General features: G+C 36.7%; 1 protein-coding gene across 13 annotated transcripts; it reads right to left on the minus strand.

Moving 5' to 3' along the window:
* Positions 1-2,143: 2,143 nt before the first annotated feature.
* Positions 2,144-27,921, minus strand: arap1a (ArfGAP with RhoGAP domain, ankyrin repeat and PH domain 1a). 13 transcript variants are annotated; one of them, XR_015491174.2, is made up of 29 exons: positions 27,695-27,921; positions 23,251-23,286; positions 22,600-22,691; positions 22,373-22,474; positions 22,180-22,249; positions 20,892-21,012; positions 20,572-20,768; positions 20,376-20,485; positions 17,563-17,762; positions 17,372-17,457; positions 17,069-17,251; positions 16,801-16,975; positions 15,559-15,666; positions 15,161-15,296; positions 14,970-15,072; positions 13,160-13,334; positions 12,771-12,980; positions 12,365-12,580; positions 12,155-12,260; positions 11,383-11,530; positions 10,348-10,416; positions 10,105-10,185; positions 9,893-10,010; positions 8,602-8,707; positions 6,946-7,076; positions 6,538-6,620; positions 4,598-4,633; positions 3,102-3,165; positions 2,144-3,022 (listed from the first exon to the last, which is right to left on the minus strand). XR_015491174.2 is itself a non-coding variant. In XM_087253475.2 (29 exons), the coding sequence occupies exons 2-29, from the start codon at positions 23,260-23,262 to the stop codon at positions 2,993-2,995; spliced, it is 3,276 nt and encodes a 1,091-aa protein (XP_087109601.1). In that variant the 5' UTR covers positions 23,263-23,286; positions 27,695-27,921; the 3' UTR covers positions 2,144-2,992. The 13 variants fall into 13 exon arrangements, 7 of the variants coding, with proteins under 7 accessions (XP_087109601.1, XP_087109599.1, XP_087109598.1 ...); XR_015491172.2 differs by having other exon boundaries at positions 10,105-10,188; XR_015491170.2 differs by having other exon boundaries at positions 10,105-10,188; positions 22,579-22,691.
* Positions 27,922-27,953: the final 32 nt, after the last annotated feature.

Raw genomic sequence — 27,953 nt, forward strand, 5'->3', positions numbered from 1 at the left:
TGAATGTTAATAATTTGTCATGGAAATATTAGCGCAAAAATGAAACATTAGCTTTCATGCAGAAAGGAAGTGTAAGGTACACAAGATATTTAGAGGATGTGGTTAGACAGCATGGGCAAATTAAGATACTAAAGTTTCTATAATAATTTCTCAAAGTCAGACAAGATGTCTGAGGCAAAGGGCTGATGTTGTAAAACAGAACAATAATCATTCATTCATTTTCATTGAATCCCTTTATTAATCCAGGGTTGCCACAGCGAAATGAACTGCCAAGTTATCCAGCATGTTTTTACGCAGCGGATGCCCTTCCAGCCACAACCCATCTCTGGGAAACATTCACTCTCATTCACACTCATACACTATTGACAATTTTAGTCTACCCAATTCACCTGTACCACAAGTCTTTGGAGTGTGGGGGAAACCGGAGAACCTGGAGAAAACCCACGCGAATGCAGGGAGAACATGCAAACTCCACACAGAAACGCCAACTGACCCAGCCGAGGCTCCAACCAGCAACTTTCTTGCTGTGAGGTGACAGCACTACTTACCGCGCCACTGCGTCGCCCTACAGAACAATACATTTAACAGAAGTAGTGACATGTTGGTGAACGTTGCATAGGTTTTGATGAATTGATTAAAATAGTAAGACTTGTTGGTTGATGAAATAAGAGATTCTTTTTTTGTTTTTGCAATTTGACCTTTTTTTTACCATAAGGTTTTTAAATACTTTTGTATGCAGTTTTTGATACAAATAATACAATGATGTACACTGATCAGTATATAAAATTACTCTAAAGACCTGAATCTGGGTAAAAATGAGGACAGAAACTTAAATGAGTTAATATGTGCATGCATTCAAATGAATTTAAGAATCACAATTAATTTATCAGGCAGCATGGTGGCTTAGTGGTTAGCACTGTTTGGCTCACAGCATAAACGACACTGGTTCTAGTCCTGACTGGGTTTGTTGGCGTCTCTGTGTGGAGTTTGTCTGTTCTCGCATGGTCGCATGGGTTTCGTCCGGGTGCTCCAGTTTCCCCCATTAATCTTTTCTGCACAAACAACCACGGATGCAAACTTACCATCTCTTCCATGGCATTTCTCTTCATCAAAAATTCTCTACTGTTACCTTAATCCCTCTGTATTTAAACTTGTGATTTTTTTTCTCTGGACAATCGCTGAAATATTCTATTAATAACACTTTTACTAATTATTTGTCTCTTCAAGAATCATTTGTTGCAAACAATATAGATTTTTCATAAAATATCTGTTGTCTACTGATATTACTTGCATGATAATTAAAACACCTATTGTACAGTATACTGGTGTCAATCTAAATGACATGCAACTCAATGCATTTAAGCATGTAGACATGGTCAAGACGATCTGCTGCAGTTCAAACTGAGCCTCAGAATGAATAAGAAAGGGGATTTAAGTGACTTGGAACGTGGCATGATTCTTGGTGCCAGACAGGCTGGTCTGAGTATTTCAGAAGCTGTTGATCTACTGGCATTTTCACGCACAATCATCTTTATGGTTTACAGAGAATGGTCCGAAAAAGTGAAAATATCGCTACAAGTCGTACATGCTCACTAAAATTGGACAATAGAAGATTGAAAAAAAATCTGCATTAACCGCATGATGCTATAAAGTCAATATGGATCAAAATCTCTAAGGAATATTTCCTGTGCCTTGTTGAATCTATGCCACAAAGGATGAAGGCAGTTCTGAAGGCAAAAAAGGGTCCAACCTGGTACTAGTAAGGTGTCCCTAATAAAGTGGCCGGTAAATGTATAATAAATAAAAACATAATAATATGTAATACAACATAAAAATAATAATACAACCCAAAGAACTGTTTTGTAAATATATTTTACAGACATTGTACCCATATTTTTTGTTTTAAAAATACAAGAACATGTAACAGGCTATGGTTTCAGATATAATGATCGTGATCCAGGCATTTTATCCTTTAATTTAGCAGATGAATCAATGCCTGCTACAATTTAGTCTACTATTTGTGTGAAAATATAGACAATTTGTGATAAATGTTTTGCTATTTTGCTAGTCCTCTTTAGACTGTAAGATTTTAAAAACATGTTAGCTTTTTCTAACCTGAAACCAATACTTCAATGAGAGTTAGTTAGCATGTGATCACAAAATCATTTATAGCAGAAAAAGACAAAAATATAAAAATAAAGTGTAAATAAATGGGTAGTCAGACTAACATTTCACCAAAAAAAAGGAAATATAAGCATAGCCTATGTAAATTACATCTAAACACAAAATTAATTTTCTCTAGAAAAACCAAAAGATCCAGTAATTACGTACCCAGTTAGACAGGAGCCAGTCAACAAAAGCAAAAATACGACTTTAAGTTTTAATACTCTTAAATTAGGCATCATTGTTCTAACGTTTTAGAGGACAGAAAGTAAAATACTGCAATAAAAAAATGAGTTAACGTGCACGTCAAGGTAGGAGGAGCGTAATGCAGTAATTGCGGAAATAAGATTGGTGCATGCAGCTGTACTTACTTACTGTAGAGTGTTCAGGTGGCAAAATTTTATATGTAGATAGTCCAGGTTTTAGAATGTGCACCTCATTCTCAAGCTGTACTACTTCCTGTCAAGTCCCATCAAACAAGCCTTGCAGTTTCCTGTTCTAAAATGTCAAGTTTCACACAAACTGACCTGCTTAAAGGGACAGTTAAAGGTTTACTTAGTTTACTTTGATTTTTATTCTTTTTGGGAACCCACATGCAATTATTTTCAAACCATTCTGAATCTACATTGGGATTTTTTTTAACATTATGTATTCACATTAAGAAGAATTTACAAACATAACGGCATACTTTCAAAATTCGATGCCAAAGATACATGAATAAAAGTAACAAATAGATCATGTTCCCTTTCTCATAATTGTGTTGAGTGAAGCATGGTCTGTTCAGAAACATGTAATGGTTTTCCAACCCATCATTTGCTTTGATGTTATTTCACCAGGACGGCCAGATGTCACCATTACACTATGAATTAGAAATAAAAAAAATGAAAATGTATATTATTATTAACTCTAACTAAAGAGTTGTGAGACAGAGATGATACCTGGATGCTGTAAAATGTGGCTGTCCATTCAATGAGCTCCTCCTCATTCTCACAGCACAGATACCTAAAAGAGAAAAGACCCAGAGACAATATGAGAACAGAGCCTGCAAGAAAATAATTATAGATTAGAGTTAAATGTTCTAGTAAAACCATAAAAAAATACAATATACTCTATATTAAACCATAGAGATTAAAATTGGGATGTCATTAAAGTCTATGCGTCCCAAAATCTTTGGAAATTTACTGTAGTGTGTACACTGGGTATAAGCCGGTATAAGATTCTGATGGTATGATAATCTTGGATACAAATAGCACGGTTTCATGGTATTGTGATTACTGCTCTAAAATATGTTTTTTTTTTTAATGTCTGGGTAAAAAACGAAAACTTGTTCCCCTTTTTAACACAATATATTTCATTTTGAGAAACATTTATAATATTTTAGAGCAGTAAACATGTCAGGCTAAATCATTCAAATGAATCATTGATTTTTGCTTTCTTTATTTGTTTTTTAAAAAATTAGATACAATTAAAAAGGTATCTTTGGATATCTTTTTCTGCTGGACATACTGAAAAGCCTTAAAAATGTAAGTAAAAAAATCTTACATATACCATAGGAATGGTATAGCAGAAAAATTTGGTGGTTTTAAAATCTTGAATTTTCCCTACCACGGTATACCTTGAAACTGTTATTGCCCCAAACCTAGTGTACACATCACTAGCAAATAGCAAATATTGAGCTGTGCACACACATAAATTAGAAAAACTGTCTGCCATGCAACTTTTATTACATAAACAGCTTCAATACTGAATGGTTATATTGTATCATATTTCTCAATATAATAAGGGTGTAAAACGGTTTTAAAGGTAAACACATAGATTCACTGGTGGTAGAGAGAGATGAACAGTTATTTCACACTGGCCACTTTTATTTCTCTCTCTCTTGATAGTTTATTAAATAGATTTAATATAGTATTACTAACTTATTTTAGCAGTAAATATGACTCTTTTTGATGTAGATTAACTCACAGCTTTAGATAGAGTGTTTGTAGAGACAGAGAGAGCTGCAGAGATACAGGTAATTTACACAACTCTCTTTTAACAAATAATGATATCCTTTTGATCCTGAATTCCTACATTATATATTTTTTGTACATTGTAGTTGTTTAAACATAAAGCTTTATCTTTAAGTATAGCATCTAGTACTTGTAAATGTACTAGTCATTTTTCTGCCTGGAAAATAATTAGCAGAAGAAAAAAAAAATGTTTCCCTAAATTTGACAGGAGAATGTGATGACAGGTAAAGTTAGAGTGAGAGGGGGATTGGATTGGGGTCCACAAGCCGGCACTTGAACTCAAAATGCCTGCATCGCTGTTGTGCTATATGTTGTGTGTATATAATGTATAAGCGATATACAGTTATAAGCAGGGTTAAACAAGGCAGACTGTGTTAAAGGATTGAATGGGGACAGGACCAAGAAAATAACAACACACTCACCACTGCTGCTTGTCATGAATAAGCGTTAGACCCCATCTGTAAAGAAAATAAGATATTTATTTAAATGTGTGTGTTAAAGCTATTTTTATACAATATATATTAATGCAGGGATGCAAACCCATGATGTCTAAAAATCTGAACTATTTCAGTTGGAAGTTCTTCTCTAAAATTTAGCTGGAATAAACATTTAAAAAGTGACAAAGATGCACTCAAGCAAAACAAAAATATAATTTAAAAAATCTAAATGTATGCAGTGGTCATAATTGTAAATAAATACAAAAAAAAATTTAGTCAGGCACATGTAACCTGTGGACATTAAGTCCATTCGTTTTTAGGAGTGTAAGCATTGTTTACTAGTCCATAATATCAGATCAGACAGCTTACATAAACAGGGTAAATTAAGCCTTACGAATTATTAAAGATGCAGCATGTTCATATTTCAATGCAGAGTACAAATACAACATCTGTTTTTCACCACTAAAGGGCACATATTCACAAACAAAGAGGTCATCTGATGACGCTGTAACTGACGGTGCTTTTCAAACAGGATAAACCACCTTCCAAAAGAAAAGTGCACTTCCATAGGGGTGAGAACTTCTGACTGGAACCCTGTGTGAGTGTGGAATTACAAGTTTTCATTTCCATTACATCCTACAGGACTTCAAGTTTTTAGATCTTGAAATCATGTCGATAGATGAGTTAAATCATTCATTCATTCATTTTCCTTCAGCTTAGTCTGTATTTCAGAGGTCGCCACAGCAGAATGAACCAGCATATGTTTTACGCAGCGGGTGCCGTTCCGGACATTAGTCATACACTAATTAACAAAAATAATCATACACTAAAGACATTTTAGTTTATTCAATTCACGTATTCACCTTATTCTCGCTGCCATTTAAATCTTTTTGGCTTGAGACTTTCGGTCTCATTCACTTTCATTCATTTTTTGACGTTAAAAACTGCTCATTACGCTGCTTGATGTTGCAATTTGATATTTTCTTATTATATTATTCTACTTGGTCTGTATAGTCATGCAAACATTTGTTTGTAGAGCAAGTAGTTTGATCGTTTTCTGCCGTTTATTATTCCTAGTCATTTCTCCCATAGGCGACTGAATCTTAAGTTCTAAGACAATCGCGAAAACAAGCGCACTTTCGTATTTTAGAATAAGGTCAATAGCACATATCTTTAGACAGTGGGGGAAACCAAAGCACCGAGAGGAAACCCACACCAACACAGAGAGGGGTCTGGATGCAGACCTGGTGCAATGCAATCTGAGCTGCATCCAATGCTTTTTAATGCCCTCACCTAACCCCACCCCTAACTCTAACCGTCACAGTGACGTCACTCACTCCATTGAGTGCATTGTGTCTGACATTGCCTCGCTGAGTGATGCAATCTCAGCTTGCATCATGAAGACTGCATCCAGATACTATTGTCAACACAGGGAAAACATGCAAACTCCACACAGAAATGCCATCTGGCCAGCCGGGACTTAAATCAGCGACCTTTTTGCCGTGAGGTGACAGTGCTAACCACTGAGCCACCGTGCCACGCTAAAGTATTTAAAAACTGCTACTATGATAGTATGAAGCAGAGTAGGGCTGAAAGCCATCGAAACAAGACCTGCAACACACATGCAAATGCATGTGTTTGTACAAGGAGCTTACAAAAGCAGGTAAAATATACATTTATTTGTTCATATGAAATGATGAACAGCAGAGTGCTATTGTAGGGATATATGAGGGTTTTGAGTCTGTCACAGTGAAATTAAATTAAATAAATAAGCCACCTCCACTTTCTAGCTGAACACAATCACCCTAGCAGCATTTTTCAAGTGCAGAGTCTCATGACTGCTTAAGAATATGTTTGCACATAGCCATATCCCAATTGTTTGCATCCTGATATAAATGGCATAGGCCTGGATTTAGATTTATTACGGTGTGGGTGGATGTAGTTTGCTGCGGCAGCCATGATAGAGTTTAATCTCTTTGACAGGATATTCTTTCTCAACCTGAGAACCCTGGAGAAAAAAAACAGAAGTGAACATAGTTTAGACTGACTCTTGTGTGTGGCTCTGTGTGAGTGTGTGTGGTTTTCACTTGTGTAGTCTGCTTGTGTATTGCTGTATTGTGAGCAACTAAAATTTTCTTTCCATTAAACCTAACCTTTACAGTATCCTCTGTGAATTTATAAACATAACATGAACACAACTTATTAAACATCATTTATTAATGTATAGTATGTAATTAATTATATACAATGTCAAACAATGTCAGCTTTTACCATCTTTGTTGAGATATTTGGTCCTTAAAATGTATGTTAAACTGACCCACATTCCCACCTACCTGTAGTTCTTTGTGCAGTCTGAAGGTTTCACCAGAAAGGTCACAGTGACGAGTATGAAAGTTTTTGCTGCTCTCGCTTTTAACCTCACAAACCCGCAGAGGCCCGCTTTTACTCAGATTGACCTTGTTTTCTGAACACACACAAGCAGACAAGCAAACAATGCTCATAAAACAATTTAAGCAATGTTAATGCAGTTGGCCATTGTTCAGTTGGCTATTTAAACATTTTTATTATAATACCGTTCTTTATAGGTTTACTATTATTTTACTTCAAAATCAAAACACTTTTTTGAAGAAAAAAATTTAAATAAATCAAATTTCACAGACATTTTACATTTACAAGCAGCTACATTTGACTACATATTAGTGATATCTACAAATAGTATTATCTTAAAAGCTTAATAGGAGCATTTTGGCGTATTTATTTATTTCCCATATTTATTATTACTATTGCTGAACATCTTTTACTGCGTTATTATGTAAACTGCATTAACAATCAAAAGTTTGGACGAAATTCATTTGGTGTCATCTGTACAAAATGGAGGGTTTAAAGGACACCTATTTCACCCCTTTTTCAAGATTTAAGAAAAGTCTTTTGTGTCTCCGGAATGTGTCTGTCAAGTGTCAACTCAAAATGCCTATCAGATTATTTATTATACTTTCAGAATATTGAATCTTCTGCTCTGAACACTATGTAGCTGTTTTTGTTGCCTGTGCCTTTAGTGCTAGTTCTCCCTGCCCACAGTTCCCATATGCCTGTCAGAGTGTGCTTCCATCTCTGCCTCGGCTGCATCAGATAAACAGCACAGTGACCGACATGAAGTGGGCAGACCTCACCATCCATTATGTTAATCTACAAAATAAACCTGAATTAACGTCAACAAGCCGGGATTTAAGCATCTTCTTTTAAAATTGTACTAACATGCGACTGTGGTGATAAAGACGGTAAAACCGCTGTATTTCATTACAAACATGCACTGTTTTTAAAACGATTTAAACTTGTGAAACTCATTCTTGATCACATTTAATGATGATTGATGAGAGCTCAACAGATCTTCTTTTAATCCTGGTTGCTTTGCGCACGTCCTGTCTTGTTGATATGATTATACGCATTACTACGGAAGCATGTTAATACGCGTCTGTCAATCAGTTCGGTGGGCAGTGAAACAGCATTTCTACGTTACGTTGCGGTCGGCCTCAAAAGGGGAGGGATTTGGATCCTATTTTAGCGACAGGAAATTCTAAAAAAGACTTATTGTCTTTATATCACTTTAATATGGCTGTAGATTCATTATAGCTTTACATTACATAGCTTCCAAAAAATCCTCATAGGTGCCTTTTAATGACTCTTTTGAATTTTATTTGTGTTTTTACTTTGTTTTGTACACAGAATAAAATATTGTGCAAATATATTAATTTCTATATAAAATGTAGATGTTAATTTTCATTTATATAATATTACTGAATGCTAAAAATTGTGAAAAATAAAAATGGAAAAATGAAATGAAAATGGAAATATGTACACGAAAAGTTGATTAATACACTCCATTTAGCTGTGTTTCACTCTTAGTCACCTTTCGCATCATTTGTGATGACTAAAATAACTGTTAAAGGCACAGTGCACTGGTGTTTGTGTGATGAGACGTACCCAGGTACCTCATGATGCTGATAATGCTGTGATTCTTCTTGACCAGCAGGTGGCAGTCATTACTAAGTGAGAAATAGACTGGCAACACTCTTTCCTGGTAATGTAGCCTTCTCTCTATTCAAAAATAAACACCCAGCAGTTACAACAAATAAATTTCATCAACTGAATTTCTTAATCACACAGTCAAGATGTCCATCATGTTCATCTGTGCACTGTTTTGTACTACAACATATTTAGCAAATATTTGACATCAACTGTGAGGTTAAACACTACAGGTAAATGCAATATATTATAAACATTGGATTTGTAAGAGTTTTTTTCTATTTAGCAAAGATGCATTACATTTTTTTCAGAAGTGGCATGTTTTAATTGTTAAAAAAAAGTTGTTTTTCAAATATATAGCCAATAAGCAATAACCAATATTTAAAGTATGCTAATGAGAATACAAAATTATTTCTGATTATGTGGAACTGTAAACAGAAGTAATGGTTGCTAAAAAAAAGCATAAGTTCTCTTATAGCCACAAATAAATGATTGTATAATCCTAATAAAAATATGTTTAATTAAATGATAAATTAAAGCCTTTGTCATCATAGCACTTGTTATTAGGCAGTTTCAGGCAAGGCAAACCTGCCAAGCTGTGAAACCAAATGACTGGGTGAGAATGTATATGTGCACGCACAGGTCTTATGTGTTTGTTTCCATGATCCAAAGGGTTTGTTGCATGTTTTTGTTTTGCATTGTTTTTCCCTGCAATGCTGTCAGGGCAGACACAGCAAAGCTGTTGGATTGCAGCTAGCATTTTTGTCGGGAGAGCTGTATGAGAATTAGTGAAGTCCTCCTCATTTAGTGCTTATATAAACATGATTATCTTTATAATAATATAACAAACTGTGGTTATGTGTATATGCAATTATGAATAACAAATGTAGGAGGTCATTAAATTACTTACTGTTTATCTTTTTGCATTTTAACTTTGTAAACTATAAAATCATTGGTCTCCTCAGGACGTTTTGCCTAAGTCTCTGGTTCAGTATGTTAGACTGTGATTCTTTCATTTAGGGCTGAATATGGGCAGGGACTATGCTAAACAAAAATGAAATCCCATTGCACACATTTCACAAAATGGCTCATGTTAAGATTTATGAGGATTAAACAAAAGTATTTGGTGGGATTGTATAATTTTAGGCTGGTTGTGCACATACACTGCCAACAAACATTTATATCCAAACAACACGCCAAAGTAAATTTTGTATAATGGGTGATAAATGCCAGTTCCAAAATAGGTTAAAATCTCACCCATGTCTTCTTTCTCTAGAACCTCAAAGCAGCTCCAGCATTCTTCATTGACCTGTTGAATCCCTTTAAGCTCCAGAACCACAGTAACCAACTTTAATACTGTCATGTCCGCCGCAACCTGTAATAAACAAGAAAAAATGTTATCAACAATAACTGAGAAGACAAGTGGAGTACATAAATGTGAGTTTGTGTTAAGAAGATAAAAAGACCACCTGAAGGAGCACCTCTGCACCCTCCTCTTTCTTCTCCAGGTAAACACCACATATGGTACTGGATGGAGTTCGAATTAAGGTCTTCTGAAATTCAGCCATTAATGTCAAAAGACAAAAAAATTAAATTAAACACTTCTAATTATGCAACTTTGTCAAGACGAAGACTTCATGCAGACTTCTCATTTCTTATAGCAAAATATAATTTAAAAAGCCATCATAATAGTAAATGTCCTCTAAACTGACCTGGGACTTGTGATTGTCCAGGATGACAGACATCATGTTTAGCTGTTTCTCAAGTTCAGACTCAGAGACCTGCCATAGAAGCTTCATGTTAGTCTCTATTCTTCAGCTCATTAACAACACTGGATTAATAGCCTCTTTATGCTGATTTGTCATAATTGCACAAGCCGATTTCACTTCACTACTTATACACTAAAGCAGAAATGCCCAAAGTAGGGCACACGGACAAAAGCTGGCCTATGGTAACCATTGAATCCAATGAACCAGACTTCCAAAATGTAAATAATGTCATTTGACAGATAGATGTAGAGGTAAATAAAGGTAGATAAAGGTAAAGGCAGGAGCAGCGGGACTACTGTAATCAATATTAAACTGGATTATGTTATAAATGGGATTGTTTATCTTTTTACTTTAATAAGTTTATTATAACGTCTTTAAAATGATACTGCATTAGTTAATATGATTTAAAGTAACGTTTTCTAGTTATTGTTAAACATTACAGAATAATTTAGGAAATTATCCATGGCAAATTTAATATATACGCTTTGCTAAATATTCATCCTACAGCCCTCTATCAAGTTTGCTTTTTAGGCCTTTATAGGAAAACGTTTGGGCACCCCTGATTATGTATCTAGTGCCATCTAGTGGGGAAAGATGTAAATGCATATGTCTCTCTGGCTCTGACACTCAACAAGAATGAATGCAGTTTGATGCAAAGGTTTACAAATTATACAAGAACCTTTAACTGAATAAATGGACGAACATAAAATGCGTTTTATTGTTCGTTTGTTTTTACAAACTGTGATTTCCTGAAAGGTTGTTTATCTAGGTCAGACTTTCTTTAAGTTTTACACTATAATATGCAACATAGGTAAATGTATAAGTCATTGTCATAGGTTAGTACACATACAGTATATTAGGGTAGTAAAGCAAGATTAAGAAAACAATTCTACATTACACATCTACATTTTTATTTAAAGTTACAGAATGTAGCTTTGATATAATAAGAGTAGCACAGACATTAAAAACAAGTCTCACTTTAAAAATGCTGCAGTAGTTTTGGATGAGCTCCTCCACCACCTGAGATGCTGTGGTGTCTTTTCCATCTGTCTGAAAAAGTGTTGGGCCAAATACGATACCAAGGTTTCTTATAGTCATCTGATTCTCATTAGACAGGTTCTGAACACTGACAAAACAGACATTTCAGGTCAAGTTTTTAAATGCACCAGTAACAATAACTACTCCTTACACTCCTTGTCACAGCGATATCGCAGATTATACACAAATTAATGTTCAGTTTAGAATGATTTCTTGCAAGCATCTGTACAACAAAATAGATTCTTCAGTTTTATTTAGACTATAATGCCAGTATCATGGAGGCCATCTTGTGTTGATGTTTTACTGGAACACAAGTGAAGAACAAAGCCTCATGTAGCCTACATTTTAAATAATTTGTAGGCCAAATAAGATATATAGCTTGTGTAAAAGTAATAATAATTAAATCAAATGCAGTGTACCTAACATTTGAGTTGGCCTAAATTCGTTAAATTTGCATTAAGCACAGGATTTGAATATCAGAATCATATCCGTTTATACAAAACACATTTATGTGGTCAAATGTAAATTAAACCTTTCTCATAAATCAATCATAGAAAGCGCATAAAGTGATGAGGTGTAAACAGGCCTAATGGCTATAAAGATTTATTTTAACTTATTTAGAACACAGAATTTATGGTGTTGTACTAATAGTGTGATTATTACATTGTAGACGTTGGACAGTTCATCAGGTCAAATGTGCTGTGTAACATACCAAACCAGATGGTGTATGAGAACTTTGAGTGCTTCTCTGTTGATATCTGGGAGGTTTGAGAGCAGAATCTGGTACCTTTGAATCTTCTCACATCCATCCTCCAGACCTGCAAAGAGTTAAATCCGTATTTGTCGCAGTAAAATAATGTTACTCCTACTTTCTCAGCAGTATTAAATATCTAATCTCGCATTACAGCAGTTTTGATTTCACCTGCAACTCTAAGCCAGCTGGCATTGTTCTCTTGTCCATTGAACACTCCGCCTTTGACCTCTCTGAGAAAGCGCTTTAGCGTGTTAGCCACATCATGCACAGAATATTCAGACTCGCACCATGTCACAGTTCGAGCATTATTTTGAAACTTGTCCAGTAATTTGGTCACATGAGAATTAATGCCACTCAACCGATAGATTCCTGGTGACAACAGTCCTGAAAGAAATGAATAGGTTAGTATGTCTGTGTTTTGAATTTGCAAAATATTTGACAATTATTTTACAAATTTCATCATTCCTACTTTTAAAAAAGCATTTTTACAGTTTGAAGCATATGCTAATTACTTTATAACATCATAAAGGAAAACCGCTTCATAAAAGCAGAAACAGAATATATATTTGCGTACCATAACGTGTTATATGATCTAGGCAGCGGTCGATGGTGACAGGAATGCCCAGGTCAGTGAGTTGTTGTTGGGATAGCCGCTCATTTCCAGCACCAGATTTCTGCTGAATGCAGGTCTGCCAGCCCACAAAATGAGGCCTGCGGTCAGCCTGCAAATGCAAGGGTCCACCTCTCCACACCAGCACTATAGCGCCACCAGTGTTGGAGAACTCTACATACACACAGTCAGAGTAAATATACATACATTCTGTATACATGCATTCTCTCTCTCTGTGTGTGTGTGTGTGTGTGTGTGTGTGTGTGTGTGTGTGTGTGTGTGTGTGTGTGTGTGTGTGTGTGTGTGTGTGTGTGTATGTGTGTGCGTTTGCGTGTGCGTGTGCTGTAACTCACTGAGTCTGAGTAGCTTGCGTAGGTCGATTGTTTGGACAGTGTCTTCCAGTAGCACATGCAGTTTGAAGCCGCTCAGGCAAAACCAGCCAATGCCATGACTGGCCTCAGTGCAGCGCAGGCGACCCAGACGATCACAGGTCCCACACACTTCAAACAGTGCAGGAGGCAGCACAGCCTGAATGGAGAGTAGAGGGGGAAGAGGACATATATTTTGTATATTAGTCCATTTTATTTAATAATTACAGTTGTAAACGTTTACAAAACAAAGCAACAAAAGCTGCAATGATGGAGAAATCTACATATTGTTATAAATTTAAATAATTCTTTGTACAGGAAAGAAGTATATTACTAAAAGTAATCGAAGTATTTATTTGCTAAAAATTCTCCAGGAGCAATATTGTGAAATATTGTTTAAATTAGCACTAGTAAGGCCTCTTCCCCCCCTAACCCTTGTGTATTACTCTTCCCACATACAGTGACAAGCAGAGGACACTCGAATGTTGCTGCTGTTGGACAACATAGTGTACTTTTGAGTTTTTTTAGACGAGAATGTAGTTGTTTAGATTTCAGCTATGCAGTTTATTAATAAAGATAGTGCCTATTTTGAAATATGTTTCATTTCGGAGCATCGGATTCAGTGCATCGGCTGCCATCAACCTGTTTGAGCAGACCAAAGAAAGTGATGGCTCAAGATGGCGAGATACACCATACAATATGTCTTTAGGGGAGAAAAACAGCATTTTCTCAGTGTAAATTTCAAACTAAAGCTAAACAAATCACCATAAATCAGGTAAGTGACATTCCCAGTCAAGCTCTCTCTTTTGTATTTTGTATTGCTGTCTTTATACGACAGAAACTGGAAATGTTTTGTTTGCTCTGGCTTTTTCAAGGTTGTGAAATCCCGATTGCAACAGAGAAATACTGGGAAATCTCTGTAGACTGATGGCACTTCATGCCGTTCAGCCCTATAATCTTAAAATGTCAGCAAAATGCAAGTGGTGCTCACTGCAGAGCCATTTGGGCAGAGCTGAGCTCCAGCGAGGGGGAGCATGAGCTCTCACTCCTCCTTTCTTGCACTTCTTCTACGAGTGATGTCACTGGGGGTAGGGTTAGGGGTGGGGTTGGTGTACGCATTAAAACAGCTTCTAGGAGGAGGAGCGGGAGCTCATGCTCCCCCTCGCTGGAGCTAAGCTCTGCTCAAATGGCTCTGCAGTGAGCACCGTCTCGCAAAATGACTTGTTTTGTCATCACTTAAGATATTACTCGAGAGAATCATTTAAATACTAGCTTTAAAGTGACATTGGTGAATTAACGATTTCTGCTGTTCTGACATCAGCTGCAGATGTGAATGAGTAGTGGAAGAAAGTAGTTCCTCGTACAAAAAGATTTTTAGACTCTCTGTGTTTGATTTTCTTTTTTATTTACACGATTATGCTGTCAAACTGTTGTATAAACACAATATTAATATCATAGCGATATGGCTGTAAATTGTCACTGGTGGGACCCTAAGGCACTCAGCCTGCAGCCTTAAGCCAACGCACGCCTCCCACCAGTGCCGATATACAGCCATATCGCACTGCTACTCGTGTGATATTGCTCATATATATAATAGGAAATAAGACTGCTTTTACTGCCACATGATTCTATAGAAACAATTACAAGATGCAGATTTGGTGAATGATTAAATTATATTATTTTAAATGATATTATATTAACTATACTCAAAAAAAAAACTCTAACAAAAATTACAAACACACACAAACACAGGCACACACACACAAAACACATCAAAATAAAAAGTGTTGCTCACCATGGTGACAGCCCGAATCCAGTTCTTGGCAATGCTGCCGTCATCAGTTCCAAACAGGTAGACTCTGCCCTCCTCAGAGTACAGCTCAAAGGTGTGCTCATATCTGCTCACCAATTACAGAGGACATAGTAAATGCAGAGAATACACAGCTTTACATGATATAAAAAGGACAGAACATCAGAGTTTATTACCCATGTTTCCCTGGGCTGTTAACAGACAGGCAGATGATTTCACTGATCTTCATCCCACCATTTTTGTGGTGGCTCTGTTCATTCCTATAGTAGCTGAACATTCCATCACCCAAACAACACCAGCGCTGGGAAAAATCTGCAATATCCATCACAATTATAATTTTTAGGTCTATCAATTACGAGATATAAATACACACACACACACACACACACACACACACACACACACACACACACAATAATGCACTACATTTAATGATAATAATTACTCATTTATATCATTGACTTTTTTATCCAAATATCAGATAAATATCAGACCCATACAAACTAAATACCACTGAGATTAACATCCCAAAGCAATCTACTAAACCTATAAAGACATAAGGTTCTCCACAGACCTGCTTTGGGTTTGTGCTCTGTGATTGGCCGAGCTGATGAAGCAGTCTTAAAAAGGTAACCACACTGTGATTGAATGTCTGCATCTTTAACTTCTGTTGTAATAGGCTCTGGTGAAGAACAAAACAAGATGAGTTTTACAAAAACAGAAGGTAAACCCATGAACCAGATGAGTTTGTGCATCTATAAACACACGCTTTGAAAAGTTAGCATGCCTTTTGCAGTGTCTGGATGGTTTAATGACATTAATTGTATAAGACACAAAACTTTTTTAAGCGTACTCATACGCTTGCAAAAAAAATGGGGGTCAAGAGGTGAAGGACAACGCACTGAAGTAGGTCAGTTTTCTGCTGCCAATAAGGCAGAAATGGTCCAGATGACACTTCTTACCAAATATTACAACCGAAAGCCTGGGAGCGTTATCTTCAGGAAAGGATATTCTTTGCTAACTAGGAGCTACAAAATGACCTCGAAGGACAAGACTCCTGGAAGACTGCCTGGAAGACTGCTGATCTAATACAAGAAATGATTTGCTATGTTTATATTCATATATTGTTTATATTTATATTCAAATGCATCACCCTAGAGAGAGAACACAAAGGGATTTTTTTCTATGTATTAACAGATATACTCAAATATATCAAACTTTAGATATTCTCAAGTATATCAGACAGACAGACACCAATTGCTGTTTTGCTGTGTAATTAGTGAAAAGGATTTATATGTATTAACAGATATTCCCAAGTATATCAGAACAGATATTCTCGAGTATATCAAACACTAATTGTTACTTTGCTGTGTATTTACTGGATAAAACTACTACTATACTACTTTTTTTTTACTACTATAAAAAGCTGGAGCAGACAGACCAGCAGCGCGCTTAGACTGACTTCTGTATGCTGAATGTCTTAATCCCTTTATTCTCAATGGAAGATAAAGAAAAGGATTTTGTTTTGTTATTGTGATTGTTTTATTCTTCTTTTCACTGTATTCATTTTATTAATGAAAGTATATTTGATTAATTTTGCTCACCAGAGTGGTGGACATGGCTTCATTTGCAGAACCCATCAAGATACATTGTGTGGTAAGGTATGAATCTGATTTATTCCTTTAACAACATTACAATTTAAGATCCTAAACAAAACTCTAGCTAAGAAATATAGCCAAGAGAGGATTCTGGTTTCATTATTTAATTAGGGTATTAAATAAAGGCATCCAGTACACTTAAGAGTATATATGCTCACCTGAAGTGATGTACTGTGTAAGTAGCTCCGCTTGTACTGTTTGGCTGTAACGTTTGGCCAGAGACAGTGGAGTAGGGAATTCTGGGATACGAGTGTAGCAGGCAGCATCTGCCCCACAATTCAGCAGTGTGAGAGTCTCCAACAAATCAGCAGACTGCATAGCTAAACACAGAGCCTATGAAACCCAGAGAAACCAAACATGAGAGATAAACCTTCATTGCATATGCATTCAGTGTCATCTTTTTGGTATTGCATTAAACCGACTAACATTGTTTAGCGCCTCCTGTTGGCCAAAGAGTTTGTGGTATTTGCGATATTTTCCATTTTTGTATTTATCTGTGATGTGTTTGAGACGTTGCTCGCTGTTTGCGCTCGCACTGAGCCGCTCACTCGGTGGAATATTTGCTCCCCAGAATTTATTTGCTTTGCCGTTACCCAGCATTAGAAACACCTGGGAATGTGTAATAAGGTTTTCAGACATCACCCAGAAAAATGCACAACTGCAAAAGTACAAATCTACAGTACAGCAACCATGGCAGCAAATAGACATGATGCATAGCATTTATTGTACCCTGATGAGGTCATCAGTCCACACTCGTTCATCCAGCTTCAGACTGCGAACCTTTGATATGTTCTGTCCCAGATTTCTGTGTGCTCCTGTTATGTATATGAATATACATGTATTTATGAGCAGACATACAATAAATATAATGTACAGCTGCCATTTGATGTCATTTCTTATGTGTAATTGTATATCTGTACCTGCACATTTTTCACACAGAAGAACACACAGGTTAACTGAAGCCCACTCTGGCATTGAAGAGCTGCAGTCCGCACAAATGCGGTTTGCTTGTACACGCCAAACACTCTCACACACTCCATCACATGACAGAGAGCGACTCACACACTCAGTAAGGGACTCACACCATCTCTGCTTCTCACTTTCTGAATCCACCATAAAACTACAGAGAAATATGGAGAGAAGTAATTGCTTTAATATTTAAAGGCTGGTGAACATTAATTTGAGAGAGTTTAACGCTTGATTAATGAATTTACAGATTATTTCAATTAGTCAAAAAATAGAATTTGCTTAAAGTGTCCCTGTTATGCTACTTGAAAGGGTTAGTTATATTACTTATTCTCATTTTATTCCAAACACCTGAGGCCTTTGTTTATCTTTGGAATACAAAATAAAATATTTTTGATGAAATCTGAGAGCTCACTCATCCTCCATAGACTCAGTACAGTCTATGAAAGTACAGAAAAATAACAAAAAACATCCTTAAAAACAAACTATATGCTTCAGTGGTTCAATTTGTAATAATATCAAGCTATTGGAATACTTTTGAGCCCACGTAAAACAATAAAATGAACAGTTTCTTCTCCTTAGTATCAGTATAGGGTGTGTGTTCATGACAGTCTGTGCTCTTCATGTGTGTTGTGATCGGATGTGCTGGCATCAGGCATCCAGGGGGTATACATCAGTGCACAGTGCTAATGTGAACTCGCAAAGTTGTTATTTCTGATTTATCCATGCACAAAAGTATTCTCCAACTGTAGCTTCTTAAAATTACAATTGTACCACTGAAGACCCATGAAGACTGTATTGTAGATTTATTTGGTACATTTGTGGACTTTGAATGAGTCGGGACTGTTGCTGCCTATGGAAGATGAGGAGGCTTTCAGATTACATACAAAATATATTTTTAATAGACCCTTTTTTTACAAGACTGTTATGATGCATTTAACGGTCATCATAATCTTAAATCCTTAAAATCTTTTAATATTTAAAAAAAACACAAATATTAAATGCACTTATGAATGTATTATATCATCTTTGCGTCAAGTTACAAAAAAAACTAATTACCGCTTATGCAAATGTTTTTAATGCAGAGTCTACAGGGTTGAGGAGTAAATTTCATTTTATTCTTTCATTTTGCTGCCATTATCAGTCTCATACATTTTTTCCTTCTGCTAAAAGTCTTGATAACACCACATTGGAGTTTTTCTTTAATTGTTTCAGCAAATAGGATTGTAAAAAAAAAATGTTTACTCTCCTATTCACTGCGCTCTAAGTTTACCCAATTATGACGCCTTCCATTACTGTGAAACCCTGAAATCGGAAAAGGGTCTATTGTTTTTAATGAACAAAGGTCGAGAGTATGTCATTTTTGACAGCATTTTCATGTTTGGGTGAACTATCCCTTTAAAGATTCTTCTTTATTCTTCTTATTATTTAATTGTCACCAACGATTAATTTAAATGCATCCAAACCCAAAACATTACTTTTACACAGCATTTGAAACAATTCTAAGATGCAGCCTCACTAAAGTCATACTTTCCCAAAACCAGTGAAAGCCAGCAAAATCTAGCATAATGCATATTTGATCCACAGCTACAGAAGTTTGTGCAAGAGGTATGTCTGGGACTCTCTTTTCAGGCAGTTCAGAATCAGTTCTTTCTCTGAGGCTCATTCTAAAAACATAGCCCTATATACGTTTCTGGAGATAGCAAATTAGCATCCAGAGCTCCATATGGCTGCATTTAGTTTTTAAAACGAACACTATGGGGTGGCATGATGCCGTTTCTTTTTTCGCTAACCAGCTGACCGCTTCCCTGCATGTGGACGGCTTTCCCGCTGTTACCAGTTTGTCCAGTAGCTTGACATATACTCTACATCATCGGACTTGAGATGTAGAGCGGAGTTGACTACAATGGTGGGGTTCGAGTCTAATAAATAACAGTTCCAGAAACCAGGTAAAACAAAAACAGAATCCAAAAATAAAATAAACAAGTAATGACGGGGTGAGAATGTGGTAAAATCTGAAAATGTGGTAAAAATCCAGGGGCTTTTTTTCTGTATTGCTTTTCAAAACACTGCGGTTAGGTTTAGGGGAAGAAATAGGCGGGTCAATCTGTACTTTTTAAAATACAATTGGTTGGGTTTAGGTGGGGGGGTGTTATGTGAGAACAGCAGGCACGAATGGCACTCGCGAGAAAAATTTGAAATCTAAAAAAGCGTACACAGCGGCCTTTGCCGAATTCACAAAAACAAAAACTGCAAGAAAACGTAGCTCCTGGGACGTAGTTTGCTCTCTCCAGAAATGTATATAAGAGTATGTAATCAGAGTTGGAAAAAACACAATATGAGCACTTTAAAGTCATGCTCATATCATATACCATCTTTAAAGCTCTAACAAACCTTGATAAGAAGTGCAAATTGTTTTTGACAATACTTTCCATCTGTTATTAGGAAACTTAGGGTGCTATTCATTTTTTTAATAAAAATATTTCATTTCTGTTTTCGTATACATCATAGTGTATTCAGCTCAGAGCTGTTTGCTTGAAAGGAAACCATCTGACCAGCATGTAAAATGACACTGTGAAAAAACTTTTACTCTCATCTTCTGTGATCTTTTCAGAGCTTGGAGTTTTCAAAACAGTGTTGTTTTATAACCAAAACATAAAAAAATCTAATTACTGAAATAACACTGAAATAATATTAATAAAAGAACACTTGTGCACAAGCAGTTTCCAGTGTTGTGTGCAAAAGTTGAAAAGGCTGTAGTGTTTACCTGAATGCTCTGTATGGAGTGGTGAGTGTGAAAGAGCGTTTGTTTTCACCATCTCTCACATTTGCCATTCGCATGTCAATGTCAGTGATGCCCATGCCCTGGAAATATTCCTATACAAAAACACTCATGCTAAATATCAATCTCTCAAACCCAACAAAACATCTAGAGAGAAATCTATTCTCATTCAGACTCGCACCTCATGGCTCTTGAAGAGGAAGAGTTTGTCTCTGTTGATCAGCGTGTAGACTTTGGTGCGTGGTGACAACATCTCCAGGTAGCCCTCGAAACTAACACTCACACTTCCGTTTTTAAAGAACAGATTCCGGGGCTCCAGACTATGTTTTCGATCACTCAGTATCTTTTCAATACAACTCACCCAGTCATCTCTTTCCTCTGTGAAATGCACACAAAAAATATACATTTTAATCATTTGCAGCTTGGATGGAAAAACAGGCTTGTAGTAGACACTGCAAAATGGTTTAGAAAGACTAAGAGAAACGATGGACAAATACACACGAGTGTTTTCAGCTCGAAAAAGGAACGTCCGGCTTTGACTGTGAAGCTCAAACCGAACATCTCCGACACTGACCACCTTAAAGACAGATCCCAGAGACACCATTCTTTTAGAGTACACCTCCTGTCATGGAAAGAGAGTCAAATTAACTGCCTTGTTAATAGCGTTCATAACAAAAAACAGCCTGAGAAAATTTGAAAATATTTCTTTAAATACAACCCTGCATTTTGGATCATTTTATTTAAAGTCTTATCCTGGTGACTGCATAAATGCATTTTTTATGCTGTATTTATGGTCCTAAAAAGGAAGATAAGATGGAATATTAATTTTGGATCCAAATAGGGTAAGTGACATGAATGTCATTTTTGGGTGAACTCATTCATTTTCCTTCAGCTTAGTCTCTATTTCAAAGGTTGCCATAGTGGAATGAACCACCAACTATTCCAGAATATGTTTTACCCAGCGGATGCCCTTCCAGCCACAACCCATTACTGGGAAACACCCATACACACTCCCATTCAGACACTACGGCCAATTTAGTTTACTCAATTTACATATAGCGCATGTCTGTGGACTGTAGGGGAAATCAGAGCACCTGGAGGAAACCCACGCAAACACAGGGAGAACATGCAAACTCTACACAAAAAGCCTCCTAGCCCAGCCGGGACACGAACCAGCGACTTTCTTGGTGTGACGCGACGGTGCTAACACTGTGACACATTTTTGAATAAACTACTTTTTTAAGCTGATGTCATTTATTTCATTTCATTGAGTCTGCAAAATGGATTATAAGGATTTGACAACAAAGTGTTAAATACAAAATGAAAAGGGATCTGAAATACATATAGTATATTTGGAAATTTAAAGTTTCCCCTTTTTACATTTTTCAGTTACATTTCCCATAGACTAATGTTCACTTTAAGAAGTGAGATCAGGTTATATACTTTAATAGTTTTCTATAACACAGTTTTCATTCATGGCTATTTATTAAAAGATTTCTACACATAAAGATTTTTTTTAAACACCAGAACTTCTGGAATGTAAATAAAAACAAAGGTAGCATTTTTTATTCATGCTGGAGGGAAAGAAAAGGAACATTCCGTTCTTTCTGGTAAAACTACAATCTGGTAAAACATTCCTTTCCTTCTGGTACAACTACAGTCTGGTAAAACGACAGAATAAAAAAAAGGATATTGATGGTTTTCAAGATTTCCTGCAAGTTATTTAATTACAAGTTGACAGAATCTATATGAATAGAAGGTGGAAAAATACCACTGATTTTTTGATTACCTTAATAGATTGAAAATATCTCAAATATTCTGAATCCAGCTGGACCCATCTCCGCTGGTAAATCCTCCCACTGAAAATATAAGCATGTATATTATATATTTATAAAAATGCAAACAATTCAAGTTTAAAAAAACAAGGAAGAAGATTTCATTATGCCACTGCAAAAGATATCCAAATGTTTGTTTTTTCTTACCCTTTTGGAGGAGTTTTCTCCAGCCAGCCTGCTTTAACAATCTGACGGAAGTCTTCTTTGAGCTCGGGATATTCTGTACATCTTATATCAATACTGTCCACACTAATATAAACAATCTCTGTATTAATATTACATAAAGCAGGTTACCTTTTGCTAAAAGCTTACGCAAACACACACACACACAGCAAATATCAATGTAAAAGTACATTTTTGTTTCGCGCGCATACCGTTCCCTCTCAGTAATTGTCTCCTCTTTTTTATCCTCTACAGTCTTCAGGTTGAAGAAGCACTTCTGCATGTCTCGCAGCACATCCTCCTTCTAAAAGAAATTTAGGCATTAGAACCAAAACAGTTGATGAAAATTATATTTAACTAAACAGAAAATCTATCAAACAATAATTAGTAATGGAAATCAATATCACAGATGAAAGATTTTGAACTTTCTAAACATAAATTTAAAAGATTGCATATTTAACCATTTGTCATGCACAGATGGACAATTTAGGGCATCACGGGGATGCAGTGGGTGGCACAATCACCTTACAGCAAGAAGGTCGCTAGTTCGAGCCCCAGCTGGGTCAGTTGGCCTTACTGTGTGGAGTTTGCATGTTCTTCCCATGTTGATGTGGGTTTCCTTCGGGTGCGGGTCCCCCACAGTCAAAAAACATGCAGTGTAGGTGAATTGAATAAACTAAACTGGCTGCAGTATATGTGTGTGAATGCAGGCGTGTATGAGTGTTTCCAAGTGTTGGGTTGTGGCTGGAAGGGCATTCGCTATGTAAAACATATGCTGGATAATTTGGCGGTTCATTCCACTGTGGTGATTAATAAAGGAACTAAGCCGAAAATAAAATAAAGAAAGAAGATGCACAATTTACCTTTAAAGACATCTTCTGGGATTTTGGCGTGCACACCTTTGAAGCACACAGGACACACAAGTAAATTATCATGACGAAACTAGCAACCAATTCAATCAACATTGAATGCAAACAAAAATAGAGTTGTAAACTGAGAGTCGTCAAAATTTATAAAATACTAAATAAATCAGATCACTAACTGTGCAAAGTTCCAAACCATCTTGACATTTGTTTACTAATAAAAAAACACAGCCATCATGTTATCTCTATCATTAGCATAGAGAGTTTTAACCAAGTTTTCACAAATGACAACCATCCTGAGATCGCTTAACATATGATCTATCTAAAACCCTGATCTTTATCAAAACTCATGTGAAGCTATGACTATATAATTACAACTTACAAAAACATCTCTTCCGCCTTACCCCAATTTACTGTAACAAATGCAATGAAGCTACCAAACCTGATGCACAGCATTTCTGAAAGTTCTCGAGCTCATAGACTAACATACACAACCTTTGAAAATATCAGAAGTAACATCAGTAACAATGGTCCTTTAAGCGCACACACACAATAATGCTCTTCTTCGCTGTGGTTAAGTATGGGAAGTAAGTTCAGATTTGTGTTCTTTATGAAACCAAATATTAACTCAAACATTTTCTATTAAGCTTGTGTATGAAAAACAGACACAATTAAAAGAACTGACTCCGGCAACAGTAAGTGTTTACAAAACTGTGCAGGAATAGAAACCATTGCTGTAATGCTAATATTAAAGGTATTAATGTAACTTTAATATTAAATGTTACTTTATTCATATCAGGTATTTGTCCGATATCAACACTTGTAAATTTAAACTAAATCAGACTATGTCATGAAGCACTAGGGATTAAGAAACACTTTCTCTAATATTTGTTCTCATATGCCAAGATATCCTTCTCAAAACAAGTCTTACTGAAAAACTTTATTATTAATTTAAACTGTATTGTTTAAACATGCAGTAACAATCAGCAGTGTTAGTCTTATTCAATAAAACAATGGAGAACACTTTTTAGTTGGATGTTAGTAACAGAGAAAAGTTAAAAGTTACCGGTGTGCTTCCAAATCTCTGCCAAGCCCTACTGCAATTTAAGGCATTTATATACAGACACACACACACACACACACACACACACACACACACAGAGGCAGAGAGCGAGCGAGAGAGAGAGAGAGAGAGAGAGAGAGAGAGAGAGAGAGCTCTGCCTTGACAACAAGGAAGTTTAAGGATCCATTTGGCAAGTATTTGTGTTTCTACTGTTTAAACTTCAATGTCTATTTACGAAGTGTTAAACTTAAGATGTTATTATAAAAACAAGCTTAAGAGCACAGTGCTGAATAAATGAACTCTGAAGTCAATGTTTTGATCAATTCATATTACAATGTTGTTGTCTGCTCTCTGTATTATGCATGAGTAGCAGACAGCAGGTGACTGGCATTTAGTAAGGAAGCAACTGTTAAAGGAACGATATGACCACAGCCATATTATCCTGCTGCCCCAGACCGGTTACTCGCTGAAGCTAAGCAGGGCTGAGCCTGGTCACTACCTGGATAGGAGACCACATGGGAAAACTAAGTTGCTGTTGGAAGTGGCGTTAGAGAGGCCAGCAGGGGGCGCTCAACCTGCGGTCTGTGTGAGTCCTAATGCCCCAGTAAAAATAAAGGGGAAACTATACTGTCAGTGGGCGCTGTCTTTCAGATGAGATGTTAAACCGAGGTCCTGACTCTCTGTGGTCATTAAAAATCCCATGGCACTTCTCATAAAGATGTCCTGGTGTCCTGGCCAAAGTCTCTCAATCGGCCCTTACAGTCATGGCCTCCCGATCATCCCCATCCACTGGTGTCGTTATCCTGTAGAGACCCCCCCCCCCCCCATTACGATTCACTCAAAACTGAAAAATCTGTTATCATTTAATCATTTATCATGTGTGATGAAAAAAACACACTAAAATAGGTGGTATGTGTGTAGCCTACAGTTCAGTACTGGACCTATTTTTGTGACAAGTGAAAGTAATGAAGTCCTGTACATTTGTGTTTCATTTCAACTTTTGTATCTGGAGGTGGTTTTCCATACCTGCTGCAGCTGCTCAGTCAACACCACTGAAAAACAACAATTAATCAACACAAAGGCTACAGGCCCGTAGCCAGCCTGGTAAAGTGCCTCTTCTTTTTTTCTCAAAAAGTTGACTTTTTTTGCAATTTTCTATTTAATTATGAGGTTTAAATATTGCATTTTAGTGAAATCTTAAAGGTTCAGGACACCCCAGAGAACTTTTTTTTTAATATTAACAGATGTGTGTGTGTTGAGCATTAGTTAAGACAATGTTAACACCTGTCAGCTTTAATTGTGGGGAAAACTGGATAATTTTGAGCTTTTGTCAGCTAATTTCAGCTTCCGGGTTTAAAATGAATTTTGGGGCGGGATCAAAATCGGCGACGTAGCACAGAACTGCAAGTGCAATGATGACGCGTCGCTTTCTCATTATTATTCATAGCGGAGTTTTCTTATCCTATGAGAAGAGCCGGCTGCTTAATTATTCATGAGACCTGCCAGACCTGCCAGTGTCAAGCCCGAGCTGAGAGACACGGAAACCACGGCACAGTATTTAGCCGTTCATGAAGGCTCATATGCGTTTGTTTCCATCATCCACGGGGTTTGTTGCATGCTTTCCCCCGCGATCTTGTCAGGGCCGATCATACAGCAAAGCTGTATGTGTGTTGCTAGCATTTTTGTCGGGAGAGCAGCACGAGAATTGGAGAATGGCGGACGCTGTCTTTTATCAGGAGTTCGTTCACATTCAGACACATCGCCATGCTGCTGTGTTTGCCTAAATCCTCCAGATTACCAGCAGGGTTAATGGTTAAAATAGACGGGTCAGGAGACCTGCTGCACTGAGTCTGCTGGATACGGGGATTGAGGGAGAAGTCCTCATTTATAGTGTTTACATGAACACGATCTTTATAATGATATAAATTGTGGTTGTCTGTATATGAAATTACGAATAACAAATGTAGCAGGGCATTAAATTACTGTTTATTTCTTTGCATTTTAACTTTGTAAACTATAAACTCATGCGTCTCCTCTTTGTGTCTCATTTTGTGAGCTGTCAACAGCAGTTATTCGCTCCGCGGAGCTCCACGCCCATTAATCATGCATCTTTTGAAAAAATTCTGAAGTAGACTTTAACCGAAAGAGGGGGGTGTCATGGCCCTTTAAGCACTATTTTTAGCTGTATTAACTTGTGGGAGGTCCTTATAACCACAGTTTTTGATGTACCAAACATATCTCCTAAAGATTTACAATAAAGAAATATCCTAAAAATATATGTGTGTTTTTTTAAATACAAAATTATTACATTATAAATCATTAAAAAAAGAATCTGTTAAAGTTTTTAATTAAAAACAGTGGCCTACTGTCATTTATTAGGCAAATAACAAACTGGCCAGATCATTCGACTTTCCTCAGTCAGAATTTGGCCATTTGGATGATAGAAAATTCTAATATTCATTCATTTTCTTGTCAGCTTAGTCCCTTTATTAATCTGGGGTCGCCACAGCAGAATGAACCGCCAACTTATCCAGCAAGTTTTTACGCAGTGGATGCCCTTCCAGCCGCAACCCATCTCTGGGAAACAGACACAAACACTCATTCACACACACTCATACACTACGGACAATTTAGCCTACCCAATTCACCTGTACCGCATGTCTTTGGACTGTGGGGGAACCCGGAGCACCCGGAGGAAACCCACGCGAACGCAGGGAGAACATGCAAACTCCTCACAGAAACGCCAACTGAGGCGAGGTTCGAACCAGCGACCTAGCGACCTTCTTGCTGTGAGATGATAGCACTACCTACTGCACCACTGCCTCGCAAAATTCTAATATAATATTAATTAAAAATAACAATAGAAATTATTATTACTATTAATTGATTCATTCATTTTCTTTTGGGCTTAGTGTTGGACAAAGGTTGATTAGCTAAGGTCACGCTGAAGCAAAAGCCAACAATATTTTCACTATTTGTGGTGGCAAATCAGTCAAAATAAAACAATTGAGCTCATGTATGGGACAAATTCTGGCCCTTTGTCGGTGAGGGTTTGGTCTTTCGAACAATCCAAACCCCCCTAGCTACAGGGCTGGGATACAGCATATGGGGATACAGTACTGTACAAAACAAATGTTTTTTCCTCTCAAAAACACAGAAGGGAGCCTGACAGTTCTTGTAAGTAACGTAACAAAGGTATTAGATCTCTTCAATCCTGAAGAGGAGCAAAAAATACATTTATATTACCAGTCAACATCAAAATTAAATTTTGCCTTTCTGGTTGAATTTCACTGCATAAACTAGGCTAAACATAAAACACCAAAGACTGTATACATCAACAATCTCATGTGTATAATAGCAGATAGAGTTCATCATACTTACTGCCCTCTATTGACTGGAACAGTGACTGAAATGGGAGTTTTGGTTGAGTTTATCAGTTTGTAAAGGTTTGTGTACGCAGTATCATTTGCTGGTCACCCTTAAGTTTTTTTAAACATTAATGCAAATATTCAAACACGTATCTGTTATCTAGGTAAAGAAAGATGACACACGGCCAAATGACAAAACCCATTATGTTATTCACCCTTACTAGATTCAAACGCGGAAACACCATGCGCATGCGCGGAAGTAAGGGAAGCGA

Source organism: Danio rerio, chromosome 5 (genome assembly GCF_052040795.2).
Source record: "Danio rerio strain M-AB ecotype USA chromosome 5, GRCz13ab, whole genome shotgun sequence".
Classification (NCBI taxonomy): Eukaryota; Metazoa; Chordata; class Actinopteri; order Cypriniformes; family Danionidae; genus Danio; species Danio rerio.

What these genes read in the sequence shown, in the direction of transcription:
- arap1a (XM_087253470.2), bottom strand. An exon ending in GATATTTTCAATCTATTAAG is followed by an intron (nt 21,013 to 22,179) that starts GTAATCAAAAAA and finishes TTTCCATGACAG; the next exon opens with GAGGTGTACTCTAAAAGAAT. An exon ending in AAACTACATCCACCCACACC is followed by an intron (nt 4,634 to 6,537) that starts GTAATAAATCTA and finishes TTTTCTTTACAG; the next exon opens with ATGGGGTCTAACGCTTATTC.